The following is an 18,642-nucleotide window of genomic DNA, read 5'->3' as shown; positions in this document are numbered from 1 at the left end:
CATGAGAAACTTTCCAACCTCAAGGACATTTAGGATGAAGATGCACATGGCAATATCTCAGTGAAATGTCTTTGCTGGGATTAAAAGCACCAGGAGTGGCAGGTCTAGCTATCTTTGCTTCTTCTTGAACCTTGCTGTAATTGGAATTTTTTTGATGGTCACCTGGATATAGCAATAAAATAATTCTGGTTTGATGTGCTTATATTCTTCCATTGCGCATTTGTATCTGACCACAACTGATGAGTGACTCAGGATGCCCTGCACTCTCTGTGCCATGTGTTGCTGTTGTAACACTCCTCCTGAGGGCTCTGCTGGAGAATGGGCCATGCCGTATCTTCTTTTCACACATCATGTTGTACAGTTGGGTTTAGAAACACTGTCAGTAGTAAATACTGAAGTATTTCCATGAAAGTGATCTCATGGGCCATCCTTTAGGTTTGCAATCCCAGTCAAAATCCCATGGGACTGTCCTTGCCTTGCAGAACAGAGGTGTGGGTTCGATGCCTATATATTCAGCGTACAGAAAGTTATTAAGAACAGCAACTTCATCTCAAAGGGAAGGTTGCTTTCTGCAGTCAGTGTTAGTGGAGGTGTTTCTTTGTGGGGCAAGGCCTGCCTGGTGGCTAGACACTTTTTTTTTTTCCTTTTCCTTTGCACAATGAGTTGAACCAACTGGTACAGCTGGTCTCATTAAAAAACTTTAGCTGAGAGGTAGTCGAGTCAGGTCTGGTTAGTAACTAAGCGTGGTTTTAGGCTGACCAAAACTTTCAGGTTGAGTAGGCTCTACTGCTGTAATTCTGCAATCATGAGGCCAGCGCAGTTTCGTGTGATCCTGGATGCGCATCCAGATTAACCTGTGGGAAGTTCTCCATGGGAGAGCTCTTTGTGCGTGGCAGCCTGGGGCAGAAGGTATGCCGCAGGAGGGACTGAAGCTGTTACCAAGGGGCTGCCTCCTTCCTGAATGGAGTGATTTAAAATGTAGTGTCTTAACTAAATCTCTGTGGGCACCTGCTGCTTTTCTGGATGAAGTGGCATAACTCAGCTATCTCTGTGTCTTCATGACTGCCTGCCAGAGGTTATGTGGTGGGAAACACTCTAAGGAACATAGCCTTTGCAGATACGAAATACCTTCCTTGGGTGCTCCAGTCCTACTCTTGTATTCTGGTGCTGCAGGTAGCAGCAACCTGCTTCACAGATGGGTTTTGAAATCTATTTTCCTGCATGTTTTCTTAATGATTTCCTCATCTACCCTCTGCCTCTCTGCCCCTCTCCCTCAACCCCTAATTCCTTCTTACTGCAAGCCCAGAGCTGCCGATCACAGAACCAGAAAAGCGCTATTCCCAGCCTGCATGGGATAAATGATACCTAACTCCATTGCAGGCTGCCCCAATGGGTGGGGAAATGAGATGCTGTCCTCTCCCTATAAACTAATGTGTGTGGACGATGGGACTGAGCGTATGTCAGAGGTCTCGATGGTGCTTTAGGTTCACTAGAGCCCTTTCTCACTTGATCCCTCTCCCTTGCAGGCCATGGTGGAGACAGTGAACAACCTCCTGCAGCCACAGGCTCTGAACGCGTGGAGGGACCTGAACGCAAGTGAACAGCAGCGCGCAGCCACCAAGTTACTTGACACCGTGGAGGACAGTGCCTTCGTGCTGGCTGATAACCTGCTGAAGACAGACATCGTCCGGGAAAACACTGACAACATCCGTAAGGGATAGATCCCATAAACAGCGAGACCAGCCAGGACAGTAAAGCCTGGGAAACCTGGCTTCCATCTTAGCCCCTAGATTAACTGGAAGGCAATTTGTTAGATATGTCTTGGCCCTTTTTCTGAAGGACTTATAAGTCTTTCCAAAAGAGCCTAAAGGAATAAAGCAGCTCTCTACCCTTGAAATCTCATGGAAAATGAGCACCTAACCTGCCTTTATTGCTCCTGGCATTGAGGGCAAAATCTGCGCTAGAGCAATGAAAGCACCGCTTCACAGGGAGATTGTTCATCATAACGCAATTGTGTTTCATTTCATACAAATTTGTGTCTTTATTTGGCTGATTGTTGATTTTAATTAAAAAACAAGCATGATGGAAAGCACCAGCACTCCCACTGTGCATATGTAAAATGAGAACAACTCTTCTTTCTATTCCTATGAATACAGATCCCAAGCACTGATAACATTTACAGAAAGTACCAATCGCCAGTGGCAAAGAACTAGCATTTTCAGATTTTCATTTTAACCATTGTCCTTAATATCCTGAGGTTCTTGTTTACAAGAACTGGTTGTCTTTTGTCTTCCACAGAGAGTAGAAATTATTTGCCTTTTTTTTTTTAATTAAATTTAAAACTTCTTCAGGGCAAAGATTTAAAAAGAAATAGGAGCCCAAACAGAGTTTAGCGTGAAACATTGTATGTTGATTCCTCTGCTCTCAGATGGTCTGAAACACCATTTTGTAGCTTTGAAGTATCGTGTCAAAGATTATTTCGGTAGAGATTTTTCTCAGTGTCAGTCTCTCTTGCAAACAGAACTGGAAGTTGCGAGACTAAGCACCGATGGTAATCTGGAAGACCTGAAGTTTCCCCAGAACATGGGCCATGGGAGCGCCATTCAGCTGTCAGCAAATACCTTGAAACAAAATGGCCGAAACGGTAGGTCCAGCACCGCCAGCCACGCTGGCTTCATGAATCAGTCATGCTTTAGGCATTGTTTTGTGTTTAACCAGTTGTAAGTATAGTAATAATCACTACATTAATATTTAAATTAATGGTAGCATCAGGTGCCCATGCCCTTGACTGCAAGCTAAGTTGGCTGACTGGGAATGTATTATATTGCTAAATGACTCACAGCCTTCACAAGTATTACGTGCTGGTAAAAAATGCATCAGATCCTTAAATGATGTGGCTGTTGGGGCACAGCGCTGGTGCAGAGAATTGCATTTAACTGCTGTTGTCTGCAGTAGGAGGCTTCAGATAGGATAAGAGGCTTGTTTGAGTAAACTGTTTCACAGTGGGGCACTATACAAATATCTGAAAAGGGAGAGGGCAGAAGCAGTAGTAGCAAATATTAATAATGAGCCAACATGGCAGAAAAGGTTGATTAGCTGTTATGAGTCTAAATGTTCAGTGCCTTTCTCTCTGAAGCTTATGAGCCTCCTGATATAGCATAAATTAAAGATGATGTTATATGTGAATGGTCTTAATGCTGCCAAGCCATGTATTTCCAGACCAGGAATTTGAACACAGATGTCTGTTGATCTCTACGGCCCCACTATAGACCAACTTCAAGCTCCCAAACTTTCTACTAATGCACCTAACATGCTCCTATTTCTGAGTTCCTTTAAAATTTAACCTGTGTGCAGGGGGAAAGCACTCTAGTATGGGCTTTGATCACTGCAGGCAAAACATAGAGTGATAGGGCAGTACTGTAGCCAGACCAGATGTGTTAAAACTGCCAAAAATTTCTGACAACTGTTGAGAGAAAAGTTTGGTCTGGTGGGTCAGAAAGAAAGTTTTGCCATTGGCTTCCTTGATGGCATTTGGTACCTTTGCATGTAGGATGTGAAGAGAAGTATTTCTTTAAGAGACAGTGTAAAACCCAATATGCATAGCAAAAAACCCAACATGCGTAGTAAAGCTGCAGTGGGGCAGGAGTTTCACTCCACTAGCGAGCTTTGGAGATTTGTAGGGAAAGAGAAACTGTGTTGGCAGCAAGGAAGAGGAATTCTGTATTTCTAAGCATGGTATCACTGATGTTCTGGTCAAATCAATTAGCACCAGCTTGGCACCCGCCTGGAGGTCACCGAAGACCTAGAAATAAAATTATTGTAGAAGGATTTAGGTTGGGAGGGACCTTTAGAGTCATAAATGCTTCACCTTCCTCAGAAGCTGGGGTGATTCCTATAGAAACTAAAAAAATATCTTCCCACAACTAATACATATAAAGGTAAACTGATCGCATTCCGTTCTTATCCTGTGAAATAATGTGCAAAACAGAAGAAAAACTGGATGGTTTCAGTTAAAAACAGTTGGCTGGTGGCCTGGGTTTTCTGCAGCCTCCCTAATGGTGAGGTTTTTTTGTGGAAGAGGGGATATCTGATTGGCAAATTAAGAAAATAAATGCATTTTTTAATGAAATTTCTGCAATTTTGTTTTACCCTTCATGTGAGATTGGAATTGTGCTGGAAAATTTTGAATTCCTTCTCCCAGATTTGTCCCCACACTTTTCTGAGGTAGTCTTAATTAATTAATGGACTAAATTATAGTTTTATACTGCATCTGTTCAACAAACCAGAATGAAACATGTTTGCCAAGCACAACCTGGAGAATAAAGTGTTATGTCAGGTGGGAAGTGGGCCACCTGGCCTCTTTTCTCTGGAGCCAGTTGCACCCACTGATGCCAAAAATAAGCCCACCTTCTCTGTCTGTCTTCCACCAATCTCTTTGCTTAAAAAAGTTTGTTATGAGAGAGGCAGGTCTGTCCTTCTTGTCCATGAACCACTTGTTGCACCTCATGGTGCTCATTGGGACTGGCAGCAGGAGGTGAGTTGTCATATGCCACATCTTGGTCCTTTCACGTTTTCTCAGAGAAGTTTTAAAGTTGGTTCAGAGAAGAGATTTGTCATCTAAAAAAAACCAACAAAAATACCCCCAGTGCACTGACCTGAATATCTAACCTCTTACTGCTCTTCTAGGTGAAATCAGGGTGGCTTTTGTGCTGTACAACAACTTGGGCACCTACCTCTCTACGGAGAATGCCAGCATGAAGTTGGGAACAGAAGCAATGTCGACTAATCACTCTGTCATTGTCAACTCCCCTGTCATCACAGCAGCAATAAACAAAGAGTTCAGCAATAAGGTTTACCTAGCTGATCCTGTGGTGTTTACTGTCAAGCACATCAAGGTGAGTGAGTTCAAAAAGCGCTGCTTTTTTTTTTTCAATTTCTAAAACAAAAAGTGATGCAAAAGTTGGCTGATGTGAGGCCCCCAGCAGTCCTTGATTAGATTTTGAATTATACATTTGTATGTTTGCACGTTGTGTTATTTATGGAGAATGTCTCTTTTACGTTGCATTAATAAAAGTAGAGAGTCTCTTTTGAGCTGATGGCCATTGCTCAGTTGCTGACACACGTCATTCTGTAATTAAAAACTACCAATATATTAGAATAGACCATAATATTATTTTATCATGGTGGCAGGGGATATTAGAGGAAAGTGGAATTACAGTGAAAGAGGACAGCTAGTCCTCCTGTTAGCCAAGCACAGTTATTGCAAAAGTTGATTGCTTAAAGCAATTAATTTCTCTGCTCTGCAATGCAAATGAAGCAATCTGGTTTTGAAGAGCTGGATTTAGTCTGTGGCTGAAATTAATCAAGAACAAAGAACTAAGTCTGCATTAGCAAAGAAAGCAGCAACAATCTAACTTTCTCTGGTATTGGCAAGTAATACTTGACGTATAAACCACTGCTGATTGTTTATCCAAAATTAAAGGGTGAGAGTTACAAAGTGCCTCTGGAAAAAAAAATAGTGCATTTAGAAATCTTTGAAACCCTATCATTTTTATTGCATTTATTCATTTCTTCCCTGCAGCAGTCAGAAGAAAATTTCAATCCAAACTGTTCATTCTGGAGCTATACAAAGCGTACAATGACAGGGTATTGGTCCACCCAGGGATGTCGCCTCCTGACAACTAACAAGACGCACACCACATGCTCCTGCAATCACCTAACCAACTTTGCAGTCCTGATGGCACACGTGGAAGTTAAGGTAGGCGTTGCAGATTCAGAGGCTGCCAATGCACTGGGCAGGAAAACTGGCCAGTGTAACACCATTTTGTTACTGCAAATGGAGCTGAGCAGGGAAATTGCTGCATGACAGTAACTCTAACAGTAGAAATCATCTGATGTAAATCTTTATTCTGCTATATGGTGGAACAGGAGGTAGTCACACCAATGCAAAGCCTGTCTTGAGCTCCTGGCATGGGCAGCTCTGAGCTGAGGATGATGAGTGAGCAGAATGAGCTGTTGCCACATCCTTTGCTTACTGGTGCAGAACATCTCCTGGCTGGGTCCTTGCTCATGGGGTCCTCACTGTGCCATCAGGGAGTAGCGAGCACCCTGGGTGGTGGGACAGAAGCCAGCAGAGCCTGCCTCATGGGGTGCAACTTGTGTGTCCTGCTTGCAGCAGCTGCAGATACACTGTCATGCGTGTTTGTGTGAGGTGTATGTGTGGACCCAAAAGTATTTTCCAGCTTCCAACTAAGGGAAAAAGATACATTCTCTGCGTCTCACTATGTGACAGTGAGCTACATGTAAAAGGGAAGCGCCTTGTACCATGCTGCATAGAATCTATATCTACCCGAGGCCAGTACATGATCAGCTAGTTTCCTTGCCTTCATTTAGGTCTGCGGTGTAATTCTGGCTTCCCACATGACTATCCCCACTGGAGCTAAATGAGTTACTCCTGAAAGAAGATGTTCCTCATGATAGTAGTCGCTTGGGGAGTGAAGTATACATTTGGGATTTTATTCAAGAATGCAAGAATGGTTGAGATGGTCCTCCATTTCCTGAGCTGTCTTGGCTGTCTTTGGTTGAGAACAGTCTCAACTGCTATAGAAAGAAGAGGAATCTTTAGATGCCCAAAAGATTCTGGCCTAGTGATATTCTGTGTTGTGGTATCTCCATTTCATGTGCCTGGCACTGCAGCAGAATCCACGGCTCTGAGCTAGATACAGATCTAGCATCTTCCATGCAGACAGAACATTTCAGAGCCACTTCCATGACTGCATAACCACAAAAGCTATTATGGTTTTAAAAGACCTTTCCTCAAATAGTCTTCCAGTGTCACTTCTTTGTATATTTTTGTTTCACTTGATAATCTGAAGAGGAATGTGAACAGCAGCAATAAAAATATATATTAAAGCACCATCATGCATGACCAAAGCTCTGCAAAAAAAGAAATGAGAGTCTGGCAGCACATTTGCCACAACAGCTGGATCCAGCTGAGAAGGGCAGGATAGATCTGCTGCTGCTGCAGGATGACGTATCCATTGTACTCTGCAGGAGTCACTACTGGTCCAGGAGACATGCCATTAAATGGCTGTGGCATTATCCTGGGAGATGTCTGAAGAAACGGCCTATTCAGAGCACATGTTTACAGGCTAATGGCACTCTGCAGTCCAAGTCTGTTTTTGCCAGTTTCCTACAACTGCTTGAATTTTCAAAAGAAATTTGTGTGATTGGCTTGTTATCACCTGCCTGGAGTTAACAGATATACCTGAGTCACTGAAGTCAGAGGTTGCAGCTGGGAAATGCAGATAGCTTTCCACTCCACTGATGTGAATGAGAGTGATCCCCACTGCGTGGTGCAGATACGGGCTAGCGCCAAACAAGCCTCTTGCCAAACTGCAAGTAGGTCCGCCTTGTCTGCACAGCATTTCACCCAAATCTCATTAGACTAGTAGCGCTGGTGTTATCTCATCTTACAGAAAGAGAACGTGAGACCCTTGCTCGCCTGTGCTCACCCAACAGGTTGGAAAGAGCTACAGCTGAAGGCTTCCCGAGCACCAAGCCAGTGTGCTGTTAGCCGGTGGGTGTTTTTGAGTGTTAACAAGTGCCCTCAAGATTTTCAGGTCATGTTTTATCATTTGGCTGCAGCCAAAGTATCATTGCTGTAAGAGCCAAATTGGCTACACTTTGTTGACTCTGATGCAACCGGACAGCTTCCTGGCATGTCTGCTTTAGCAGTCATCCCAGTCTGAGGGCAAAGGCAGGTGTCTACTCTGCAAACATCTGCAACTCTTCCTTCCAGCTGCTCATCACCTTGCTCTTCCTGGCAGCACCATCCCGCTCCAGTCTGTTGGTGGAGATGGCCATGTGGCTCTTGGCAGATCTGAGAGGTGGCTTGTATGACGTTCCTTACACTGTTGCAATGAGTTGGTTTTAAAGTCTTGGCAGCAGAATACCTGCTGATTTGGAAAGGTGGAGGTTTAAAAATAAAGGAGGATTGTTGTCGTCCCTTGACTCGCACTCTTCTCTTGGAGGCATGCTTTTGAGCCATTTTGTTGCCTCATGTCTTGTACAAAAAGGCATTCCTTGCCTCAGAGACCTTAGTCTTCTTGGAGGTGGAACGATCCTTGGAGAAAGGGTGTTGCGTGGTTGTGCAGGACCTCTTACAGCAGTGTTCTGGCCAGTGACTAGGATGCCTAAAGAGAACTATCGTACACACAATAATTAATAATATTCTGAGAGTTTTGCAACAGAAACAATTTTCTTCTGTAATTGAGATTTGTAGTTTACTGACTTCAGTTTGTTGGATTTTTGGATCTGCATCTTTTGGTGTAATGAGTATCCACAGCACCCTAACTAATGAGACTGAACACCATGCATCATGGGGGCAGATATCAGATCAGAGTCCTGCTTCTTAATCAAGAGCCAGCACCAGTTTAACAAAATGTCATTTCTGGTCATGAATGATCTCCCTCCCAGGTAGCATGGCAAAAGAGCGTGTTCTCTGGAGGAGACCTCAGTGGCTGCTCTGCAAGTTACGGGCTGGGATTTAATTATTAGCAGAGCATATGTGGCAAAGCGGAGCTGGAAGGTAGCGCCGCTGAGGAGGTGATTGATGGCTGTCTGGCTCTCCAGCATGAAACAGCAATATGACTTTGTCCGAAGGGGCAGAAAATGACATTGGCTGACCACGGTGGCAGGGATTTATTGCTGCGCTTCAAGAGTAGAAGTTGCTGGGATCAATTCCAGTCTTAATAGGACAATACCTAATTAAGGGGAGGAGATTTGAATTTGAAGATACTTTCTGCCTGTTAAAATTAGTTGGGCCCAGAGTTTCTTATTCACTCATGTATTTCAGTGGGGTAAATAATGGTGCTCAAGGCCAAGAGCCTGCTATACACATAGACAAGATGCATAGCTCCTGGGAAGAACAATGGACCCACAGCCGCAGGGACTCCTCCAGCTGCTGTTAGTGCCCCAGCTAGCATGGGGACAGGACCACAGGACCATAATGACCTGTGAGCTGGACCTTGCTGATGCATCCTCCTAGCAAGTGATGACCTTGCAGACCTGCAGCATTTGTTGCCCTTTCAGACAGGTTACCAGGAAAAATAAGATCTGTCCTTTGGAGAGAGATTTTAAGACTTGGAAGCAAATCACTGTTTTTATCAGCTAAGAAGTTCATTTGGTCTCTGTTATGGGAAAATTGTTACAGTCTCATAGATATTTTGTTAAATTATGAGATATGTTTAACATAGATGAGATCTATGTTAAATATCTATCTATTGTTTGAATTAGTAGGATATTTGTTATGACCCTTAAATGCTATAAAAACATGGTGGTTCCCATGCCATGGGACAAAGCCCATAGTTAAATAAGCCATTCTACCTATGTAATTGCTGCAGAATTATTCAAAATTTACAAGCTGTTTTTCATATAAGCTTGCACTTTGCATCATATTAATTATAGCAAATGCATCTTAAATGTACCATGGGAAAAATATGCAGCCAGAAAACAAGTTCAGAGCTAGTGGGAAAATGCAATTAAAAAAACCCACCCAAAACAGAATAAGCAAAGGTACTTCAGGGTAGATAAATGTTGCTTATCAGTATGTAGTGAATGCCAGAGCTTACTCTTCTTTTAAAAATAAATAAAGAAATAAAACAAGAGAGAAAGGAGGAAAAAAAGAAAGGTGTTTTAACTGTAGCAATTAATCGGAAGCTTTCAGATGTTATTCTATACCACAAACATGTTTCACCATGCGAATTATTTGGGAGTGGAAGCGTAAGGCAAGCTAAGGAGAGAAAGGAATAAAAATATACGAAGTCTAAATGGAATGCGGTGGTCCATTGCCTAAAGCAATACAGCCATTTCGGATATAAAGAGCAAGCTGAAGTTATTGCAGTGCTGGTTTATCCATATATTAGCACTTGTGGGATTGAACAGCGGTGAATGAAAGCAGAAGTGGGTACAGGTTTGCAAAAACACCCTAACTGCAGAATTAAGTTACTGAAACCGCTATGTAATTAATTTTGCACGACAAATCATTTTGTGCCGTCAAAGGGGTTAATTCTCAAAAAGATATATTACATGTTGCAAAATGTAACTTATACTAATATGTTATTAAATAAGAACTGTTTTAATTAAGCAGAAAAGTTATTAAATTACATGCTTGTCTTCAATGAGATTTTAAAATTCAAAATATGGCAGTATTTGAGCTTGTGTTAGGAACAGAAATCTGTGACTTTGATGAACTCAAAGAATAAGAATTTGCAAACAACACGTTTGGTTATACCTTAGGTCAAATATACATATTGGGTCAAGTAATCTGTGCCTACAGGGTCAATTCAGAGTTGTACTTGGTAGCAATCCTTGAGCTGTTTCTCTAGGTGGGCAGTAAGTCACTCTGGGGAGTTCCTTGAGTTCCCCACCCTCAGTTTGATGCACGTTGTTTTGGGTTGAGCCCTAGTTTTCTTACTGTTTCTAGTTCTGCCAGGTTGGACATCTCGGTGGTCCTTGTCTGTGCATTCCCTGAAGCATTGACCCAGATCTTCTTAGGTAGCCACTTTTGGGTGTCCAACCTGAAAACATCTAGAGCGTACTCCAAGCCCTTGAATTTGCAGCTTCTTAGCTCAGTGCTTACAGGTGTCAGAAATTTGGGCACACAGCAGCTTATTAGCCACGTCCTTCTTTCTCCCCAGTCCAACAGGTACATATTTGCTTAGTATCACCCTTCTTGACCCTCCGATCTGTGAGCCAGGGCTAGTTGCACAGTCAGGAGTGGTGCCACACAGTATGGGAACAGCATCACCCCACAGGGTTTCCTGATCCTGTGTCCTAAAATCCACAAGTCAAGTAGCTCCCGTTGGCAAGTGCTAAGCCTTGCCCTATTTCTTGCTACCCCCTTCCTTTCTGGCTGAGACCAGGGTGAACACAAGGAGCAAAGTGAAGGTAGTGGCTGTGGTGTGGTGAAGCCATGTCCCAGCTGTCTCCTGGCACCGGGCTGGGTAAGACCATCAGTGCAACAGCAAAAGCTGACGATGCTGTGACCAGATTTTTTCTGGGAACTCAACAAGACAGCAGCTTGGCTGGGTAGATGTCTACACTGAGTTTGGCACAGACGCCGTAGCTCATTTCTCGGGTTGGAGATACCTTATGAGTAAGCACAGCTGCCTGCTTTACTAAATCCAGCCAGCACGGGAGGGCAGGACGGTGGATGCAATTGTTGTCCCAAGCCTCTCTTCCTCTCCACAATGGAATCTCACCTCAACTGCATCTCAGTTACAGCGATGTCTGTGAGTACAATGGAAATGCTGGGCAATTGCCACATGCTGTATGCACAGTAGCATTTGTAACACATGGCGAGGTGAGATCTCTACCTGTTTCTCTGTGGACGTGCCCTCGTATCTCTTTATTGTGGCCATGAGGGTTTCTATGGCTTGCACTGGCTGCTGCTTCTGGCAGTCACTGGAAGGCTGTTGCATTTTGGGAAGAAGTTCGTGGGAAAGGATTCTGCAAAGAATGGCGGGGAGGACGAAGATGGTCTGTGTGGCCCATGCAGGATATGAAGGCACCTTTGAGGACTAAGGCAAGGAGAGGAAAGGTGGCTAAATCACCTTGCAGGAGCACTTGGGGATCTGAGCCATTTTAAATGACCATAGTCAGAAGACAGTGATGTTGCACAGGGGCTTCAGGTGGGAATTAAGCTCTCTTTTTTCTCGGGTTAGGACCCGATGCTGCCCATGACAGCATCACCTTTGCAGAGCACACAGGGAAAATGTACCAGGTCCGTGGGTGCTGTGTCCGCTGTGGAGCAGAGCTGCCTTCCTCCCTCGGTACATCCTTGGGCAAGAAGGAGAGGATGGGTGCTAGAGCAGTGGAGTCCCCTCAGCACATATCCCTTTTGGCCACAGAGAGGGGAAAGCCCCCTCAAAACCTCTCATGCCTGCATAGCCATGGCAGGTGATGCCATTAGCCAGCCCAGACACATGCAGGAGCCCTTGGGGTTTCCTCCTGGTCCATGTAGCCCAGCTGATGCTTTTGGCACATCTACAAAACCATTTGCTTCTTAAGTAGCCCTTTGCACTTAGCCACGAAGCATTACAGCCAGGTCATAGCAGTAATCCCCTCTCAACACCAGCGATGGAGGAAGAAGGGCAGAGGGAGCCCGCACAGCCCTAGATTGCTACAAATCCAAGGAGCAGCATCAGCTATGCACAGGAGTTCAAACCTGCCCCACTTGGGTCTCTGCCCAGTCCAGCACACTACCAGCTCCCACCAGGCACCGAGCAATCATATCTGAGGTAGTTGATGACACTCTTTTTATTTACTGCTTGCTTATTCCTCCAACCCCAAACATATTACTCTTTCCATTCCTGGAGGGACAGATTAGGCAAAGGAATGTGTCCTTTGCTGCTGGCAGATTGGTTTGGCTGCTGTTTTCTTCTACTGATGTTTTTAATAAGGGAGGAAATGGCTGTTCATCTCGGGGAGAGCCATTCTGTCATAAGCTGACATTCCCTGGGATTTGTTTTTATTAGCTCAGGTCTGGTGTACAAGCGCTGCCAGAGCTGCTCATTGATTTTCCCAGCCTGGATAATATCTAGGCTGCCTACTTACCCCACTGTGGTTGCTACCAGGGCTCCCGTAACTCCTCCTGCATAGGTTTCCATCAGCGCTCTCCTCCTGCCGCTCTTGGCCCCAGTGGAGCAAAAGCCAGGCTTTATTCTAAAGCCAGGGAAATCTTTCACTAGGCTTTGGGTCATACTCACGCCTAAATCATAAATGTAAAATGTACTTAATATAGAAACCCTTTCACTGAAGTGGATTATTTTATTTCTTTCAATTACTCAATAAGTCATTCTTGTGCTAAAAATAATCTGCATGTCAGCTTACCTGTAAAGCTAGTGTGGCTTAGTGGTAACAAAACTCAGTGTCTTCCATGCTGGGCCGTGTAGCACCGGTCTTGACAGTCATGGTGCATTTGGGCAAGGAGATGCTTGATTGATGCTGTCAAGAAATTGTCCTTTGGACTGATGTCTGGTATCTCCCATGAGCTCTTCCAGTTGCCCAGGTCTTTGGGGAGATTATCAAGAAGCAGGAGTTGACTGTTATCGATACACTGGTGGTTTCAGATGTATTTTGCATGCCTTGGGAACCCCAGGGCTTGCGGGGTGCTGGAAGGATATCATTAGCACATACATCAAGGTTATTTTGTCCTCAGTCAGGGAGTGCTTGAACAGTGCTGAGCATGGTAAAGAGAAGATTTGTTCCTCTCTCATGTCTCTCTGGTTGAGGGATCAGGCTCAGACACTGCAACCTAGGTACAAAATCCTGGTGTGCTATTTATCATACTTAACCCTGGAACACCATATACCAACTGTGTAAACCAAGTATGTTACTGCCTTATTTGTCACATAGCAATCGGGTGATGGCAAGGATAATCTCAGGGCATTGAGGAGTGGTTACCATGATTCCTCCTTTTCCCATATCATTCTGCTTTGTGGCCCGCGGCAGTGCAGTACTTCACAAGTTTCAGTCTGCAGCAAAAGGCAAATTCCCTTTTGTTGGATTTGCTGGTGTAAAAGCTCTGGATGTGCCTGCCCTGGGGGTAGTTGGCACCGCCATGGGAAGGATGCCAGTGCTTACCAACTCCTCCCTGACCTCCTCTGCTGTGGCGCCCGAAACTGGACATCCCAAACAGGACGGAGCGCACCCAGCCTTTGAAATCCAGCTCACTTCTTCTCTTGGACTTTACTAGAAAAGCTACAAATACATATTTTTTCCCCCAAGGTTTTTAAATTGCTCTTGTTCCCTGTTTATTGTTATTATTCCTTTTTGTTTGTTCTTTTGTGAGTTTGTTGAGTTTGGAGGGGGGAGGTTGTAATTATGGAGAAGTTGTTTTTATGGTTGTTTCCCAGCACTCCAGGGATGGGTGTTATGTATATAAAAACAGTATTATCATTACAATTAATATTAAAAAGAAGAGTAGTAAGAGTGATAATAATAATAAAGCGATGAAGTCTGCATTTCTTCTTAAGTGTGGTGACCTTCTTGGGCAAGTGGCCCTTCCCTGAGGAAGACCATGAAGCTGGATGGCAGAATCCCTCTCCAGGAGCAAACACACCACTAATTCCTGCATTGTGTCTTAAAGTCAACAGAGCTATGGTTTCATGATAGAGCTACAGGAATTAACACATGTGAGATTCATCTCATGTAGCTGAAGAAGACCTGGGAGAGCTTTCCCTGTGCCAGGCCAACTTGGTCTTGGGATAGATGAATCTATGCCATTGGCCACATCTGGATGAGATGGATGCATCTGGCCAAAGCCTGCCTGGTTTCTTTCTCCTTGCATCCACCCACATTATGTGCCTTGCTCACCCAGCCCAAGAGCTCTTGGTCACTTCAACCTGACAGGGCAGTCCAGTCAGGTGAGCTGGTGGGGTTGTTCAGGGAGATGTTCTACTGCTCCCCAGCAGCCTTGGACAAAAGAAAGAATGATTTGCAAAGTGCAAGGTTTGCATTAACATTTTTTTGCACTGAGTTAAGAGGGATGAATGACCTGGAATGTGAGATAAAGCAATGCGCGGCCGCCAGGAAAACAACGTGGGCTTCATCTTCTCCATTTTCTGGGTGCTGCTGGAGGAGATGGCTGGAATAGGCATTTCTGTCATGATCTACAGTAAGCACACAATGATTTCTCTCCTCTCTGTTAGACTTACAATCCCTAGTTCCTTAGTTATTGGAAATACTCAGGAAGAGCTGCAAGAGCATTTGGTGAGAGGAGCCCTCATCTCTCTACCTCCAAGTCTCCCTGGAGGCAAAACTTCCAGCATGGAAGAAATGGAGGGGAAAGTCGCTCCCCATCTTTCATTATCATTTGATGCCTATCACTCATGCTGATAAAGCCAAAGAGCTGAAAGGTTTGAGTTGTTTCTCACAGGTGCTGACATAGCAGAGTGTATATCAGGAAAGGCCTGACATTTGATATGGCTTTATCATTGGCAAGCAGGCAAAGAAAATGGATAAATTAATCACCTTTTCCCTCCATCTGTCATAAGCTTTTATCCCACGGGGAGGAAAATGTTTCCAGCTTGTCCTGGCTTTTTGAAGTGTGACGCTACTCTATTTGCCAACCTACATAATGCCTAAGTCATCAAAATGCCAGAAGTGGAGGGGAATGTGAATACCACTTATAACACAGCTTGGTGGACCACAAAGCTGAATTTCAAGCCTCTCTGGTCTTTTTGAAAAGCCCCCAGAGATTTCCAGCCAGTATTTCCCTCAGCTCATTGACTCCAGCCACTTAGCCCTGAGCAGTTGTCTTGTCCATGTATTTCTCATTTCTTATTTACATTTTACTAAGTAATGATATCTCTAATTTCACTGCATCTGGTGGAAACTTGGGGAGTTACGGGCAAGTTTTACAGCCTGAATAAGGAATAAGGTGGTTGGATACCCTCCGTGTCAGGGTCCCAGCACCCCCCTCCTCTTTCTGGGAGGAATGTGCAGTCTAAACCCAGGAGTGATCCAATGATGTTTTATCAGCAGAGCCAAGGCATACCTATGGTGCCCCTCGCAAAACTTTGTTGCTGGGTTGCCTAACTTTGCCACTGCAATGGCCATGTTTGCACAGCTTTGGGATAAAACCACGTTACAAGTTTATCACGGGGAATCACTCACTCTCCAGGCCGTCTTAAAATCACTGTTCTATTACAATTCAAAAGCAAATCCATGTGAAAAGGTCTGTCTTTTTTTCTGAGTAGCATTCCAGGGATCAGTCTGACTTCCCAGGAGTTTTAAAATATAGCTCCAAGCTTTGAAAAACAAAAATCAAACTTACTTTCTCCTTCCCTGGTGGGGGAAAAAAAAAAAACCACACAACAAAAAAACCCGAGACATTTAAGCGATCTTTTCTGCCTAAGGACTCCAAGCTCCTACCTCTCTGTGAACATTTAAAGAGAGTCTTTTTTCCCTGTTGGTAAATGGTTGTAATGGACTTCTGTTTGTAATCTCCATGATGCTGTTAGCATGAAACATTTTTACACTCAAATCAGAGTGTTCTATGGTTCTTTATACTGTGTGTCCACTCCTTTGCCGTGTTTGTGAAAGATGGAGCTGCACACAAGACTAGCTTTGACATCTCAGCATTTTCAACAACAGCATCATTGTTTCTAGGATATTTTCGGATCTGAGTCTGTTCAGGGCACCTGCAGCTTGCCAGACGCTTTGGAGTCTGTGTTTCAAGTTGCAGCTTTCTTGATGCAGGATTCAAGTCTAGGTCCATTTAGTCTTTTTGCTACAGGTCCCTTGCACCACAGCTTGGTGAGTGGATACAAATATTGGGGAAGGGTCTCAGACAACCTCAGTCTGTGTCTGGGATGGATTAGAAGTCATGCAGCATGTGACTGATGATTTTTTTGTTGTTGTTTTATCTCCAGCACAGTGATGCAGTCCATGACCTGCTCCTGGACTTTATCACGTGGGTTGGCATCCTGCTGTCACTGGTCTGCCTCCTGATCTGTATCTTCACCTTCTGCTTCTTCCGTGGGCTGCAGAGCGACCGCAACACGATTCACAAGAACTTGTGCATCAGCCTCTTTGTGGCAGAACTCCTCTTCCTCATTGGTATCAACCGGACTGACCAGCCGGTAAGAGGCAAAGCACTTTTCTGCTCCTGCCACAGACTCTCATCTCAGTGCATATGGGATGTTTGACCATGCAGTGAGATATTCCAGCACTGTCTTAATTCCATGCATGAGTCCTCACAGGTTTGGGCCCCTGGTTGTTAACTGGGAGTCAAATGCCGATGCCTGCTGTGTTTTCAGAGGCTGCATGTGTGTTGTTTGTAAATAATGTGCGTGTATATGTTTAATAAGCAGATTGTAAAAATGTGCTTATACTGTGTACATCTTTATATGTTTATTTGCCAGATTGTGTACATACCTACCTTTGTATCTTTGAAAGTAATTTATATATGCAGAGACGTGTCTATTTTAAAATAGTTTACATACATTTTCCAAGTGAAAAAAAAGTTCTTCCTCTGGAATCTGCACACAGATTGCCTGTGCTGTCTTTGCTGCCCTCCTGCACTTCTTCTTCCTGGCGGCTTTCACCTGGATGTTCCTGGAGGGGGTGCAGCTCTACATCATGCTGGTGGAGGTTTTCGAGAGCGAACACTCCCGGAGGAAGTACTTCTATTTGGTTGGCTACGGCATGCCTGCGCTGATTGTGGCTGTATCAGCAGCGGTGGACTACCGGAGCTACGGCACGGACAAAGTGTGAGTAGGGGCTTGGCACTGCTTGGACCTGGTCAGGAGAGATGGAAGTGGGGATGGCAGAGGGAAGTGAAGAGCCCCGAGACGTGGCAGGCAAAGGAGGCTTGTGGAGGCAGAGCTCAGCCGGGAGGCGTGCCTTGCCTGTGATGATACAGGACAAATTCCCCACTATGAAATGATTTGTGAAGGTTTTTTTCTTGGGAAGGTCAGTCAGGGAAAATTTTATCAATCACATCATTGCATAACATCAACACAGGTGGCTGTCCCAAGTCTCAGTTTGGTACTATATCAGCAAGGTCATCCTTCTCTAACCAAAGAATATTTCTCATTTGGATGATAAAACACTACTTTCTTCTTCCTCTTTTTTAAGTGTTCTATCAAATTAACAAAGCCTGCAAGCAAAATAGGTGGTGAGTGTGGAGTGCATTACTCTTTGCAAATGGGAACAGCTAAATCATTTATCATTATGAATATTCTTAAATGTTTTCAACATTGCTGAAGCTGGTATCAAAGCACAATTTAGATGATCGTGCAACACCGTCTAATGGAAAACAAAGGGAAAATAGAGCCTTTGATTTTCTTTGCCAGCTTTGTTACAATAGCACTGATAACGTGTTTTTATTGACTGTTTTTTGCTTTCCCTTGTCAGGCTGCCTTTGCCCTGTCATTTTAACATGAGTTACAGGCTCAATCTGAAGGCATACATAGCAATGAGCCGGTAGCATTTTTAGAACTCTTTTTTAGCATAGGTCAGGTCAGGCCATGGCAGCAGTTAAATTCAACTGTAAATTTTTTGACTGAAACCTTATTGGTATATATGAACCTGATTCCGTGCGGAAGCAAATCTGTAGAGCAGTGGAGCTGCTCATGATCCATTACCATGCCAGCAGGTAGGCTTGGATCCCAGCTGGATATTTGCGTCGTGTTCCTCCCATGAGTAGGAGAATAGCAACCTGAATTTGTATAAATGTCATACTTTGCGGAAAGGAAGTGGCCCACACGGATAAAGGTAGGAGGGAGTAAGTTTTCAAGGATCTCTACCAACTTATCCAAAGTAGTTTGACCTACTTTGACAGGCCTAAGGGGCAAAGAAAAAGTAACACAACAGCTGATTACAGTTTCTGGAAAAGACTGTTTCCACCAGCTTCCACCTGCTTTCTGCCCCAGCCAACTCTTCTGTTCACATCCCCTCTTGAGCGATATATAAGCCCCCATTGAATCAGGTATTGAAACATTCTGCCTTGTCCCTTTAGACAAATTTATTCTTGCTGTGGTTTTTCTACAGAGGACCTATCTCTTCACAGTTGCCTACATAAGGCACATTGAGCCTCAAATGTGTTACAGCCAAAAGGCCGTGAGTCTGGCT

General features: G+C 44.2%; 1 protein-coding gene across 10 annotated transcripts in view; it reads left to right on the top strand.

Annotated features, from left to right (window-relative positions):
* Positions 1-18,642, top strand: part of ADGRL3 (adhesion G protein-coupled receptor L3) — a 522,926-nt gene that overhangs the window by 439,477 nt on the left and 64,807 nt on the right. For all 10 annotated transcript variants that reach the window (XM_054824728.1, XM_054824729.1, XM_054824724.1 and 7 more), the window contains 6 exons: positions 1,527-1,710; positions 2,522-2,644; positions 4,687-4,895; positions 5,582-5,758; positions 16,440-16,649; positions 17,059-17,279. In XM_054824728.1, the coding sequence (XP_054680703.1) occupies positions 1,527-1,710; positions 2,522-2,644; positions 4,687-4,895; positions 5,582-5,758; positions 16,440-16,649; positions 17,059-17,279 (1,124 nt within the window). The remainder of the gene's footprint in view (positions 1-1,526; positions 1,711-2,521; positions 2,645-4,686; positions 4,896-5,581; positions 5,759-16,439; positions 16,650-17,058; positions 17,280-18,642) is intronic.

Source organism: Grus americana, chromosome 4 (assembly GCF_028858705.1).
Source record: "Grus americana isolate bGruAme1 chromosome 4, bGruAme1.mat, whole genome shotgun sequence".
In the NCBI taxonomy this organism is placed as follows: domain Eukaryota; kingdom Metazoa; phylum Chordata; class Aves; order Gruiformes; family Gruidae; genus Grus; species Grus americana.
The sequence above is the reverse complement of the archived record's forward strand: the minus strand, read 5'-3'. Positions and strand labels throughout refer to the sequence as shown.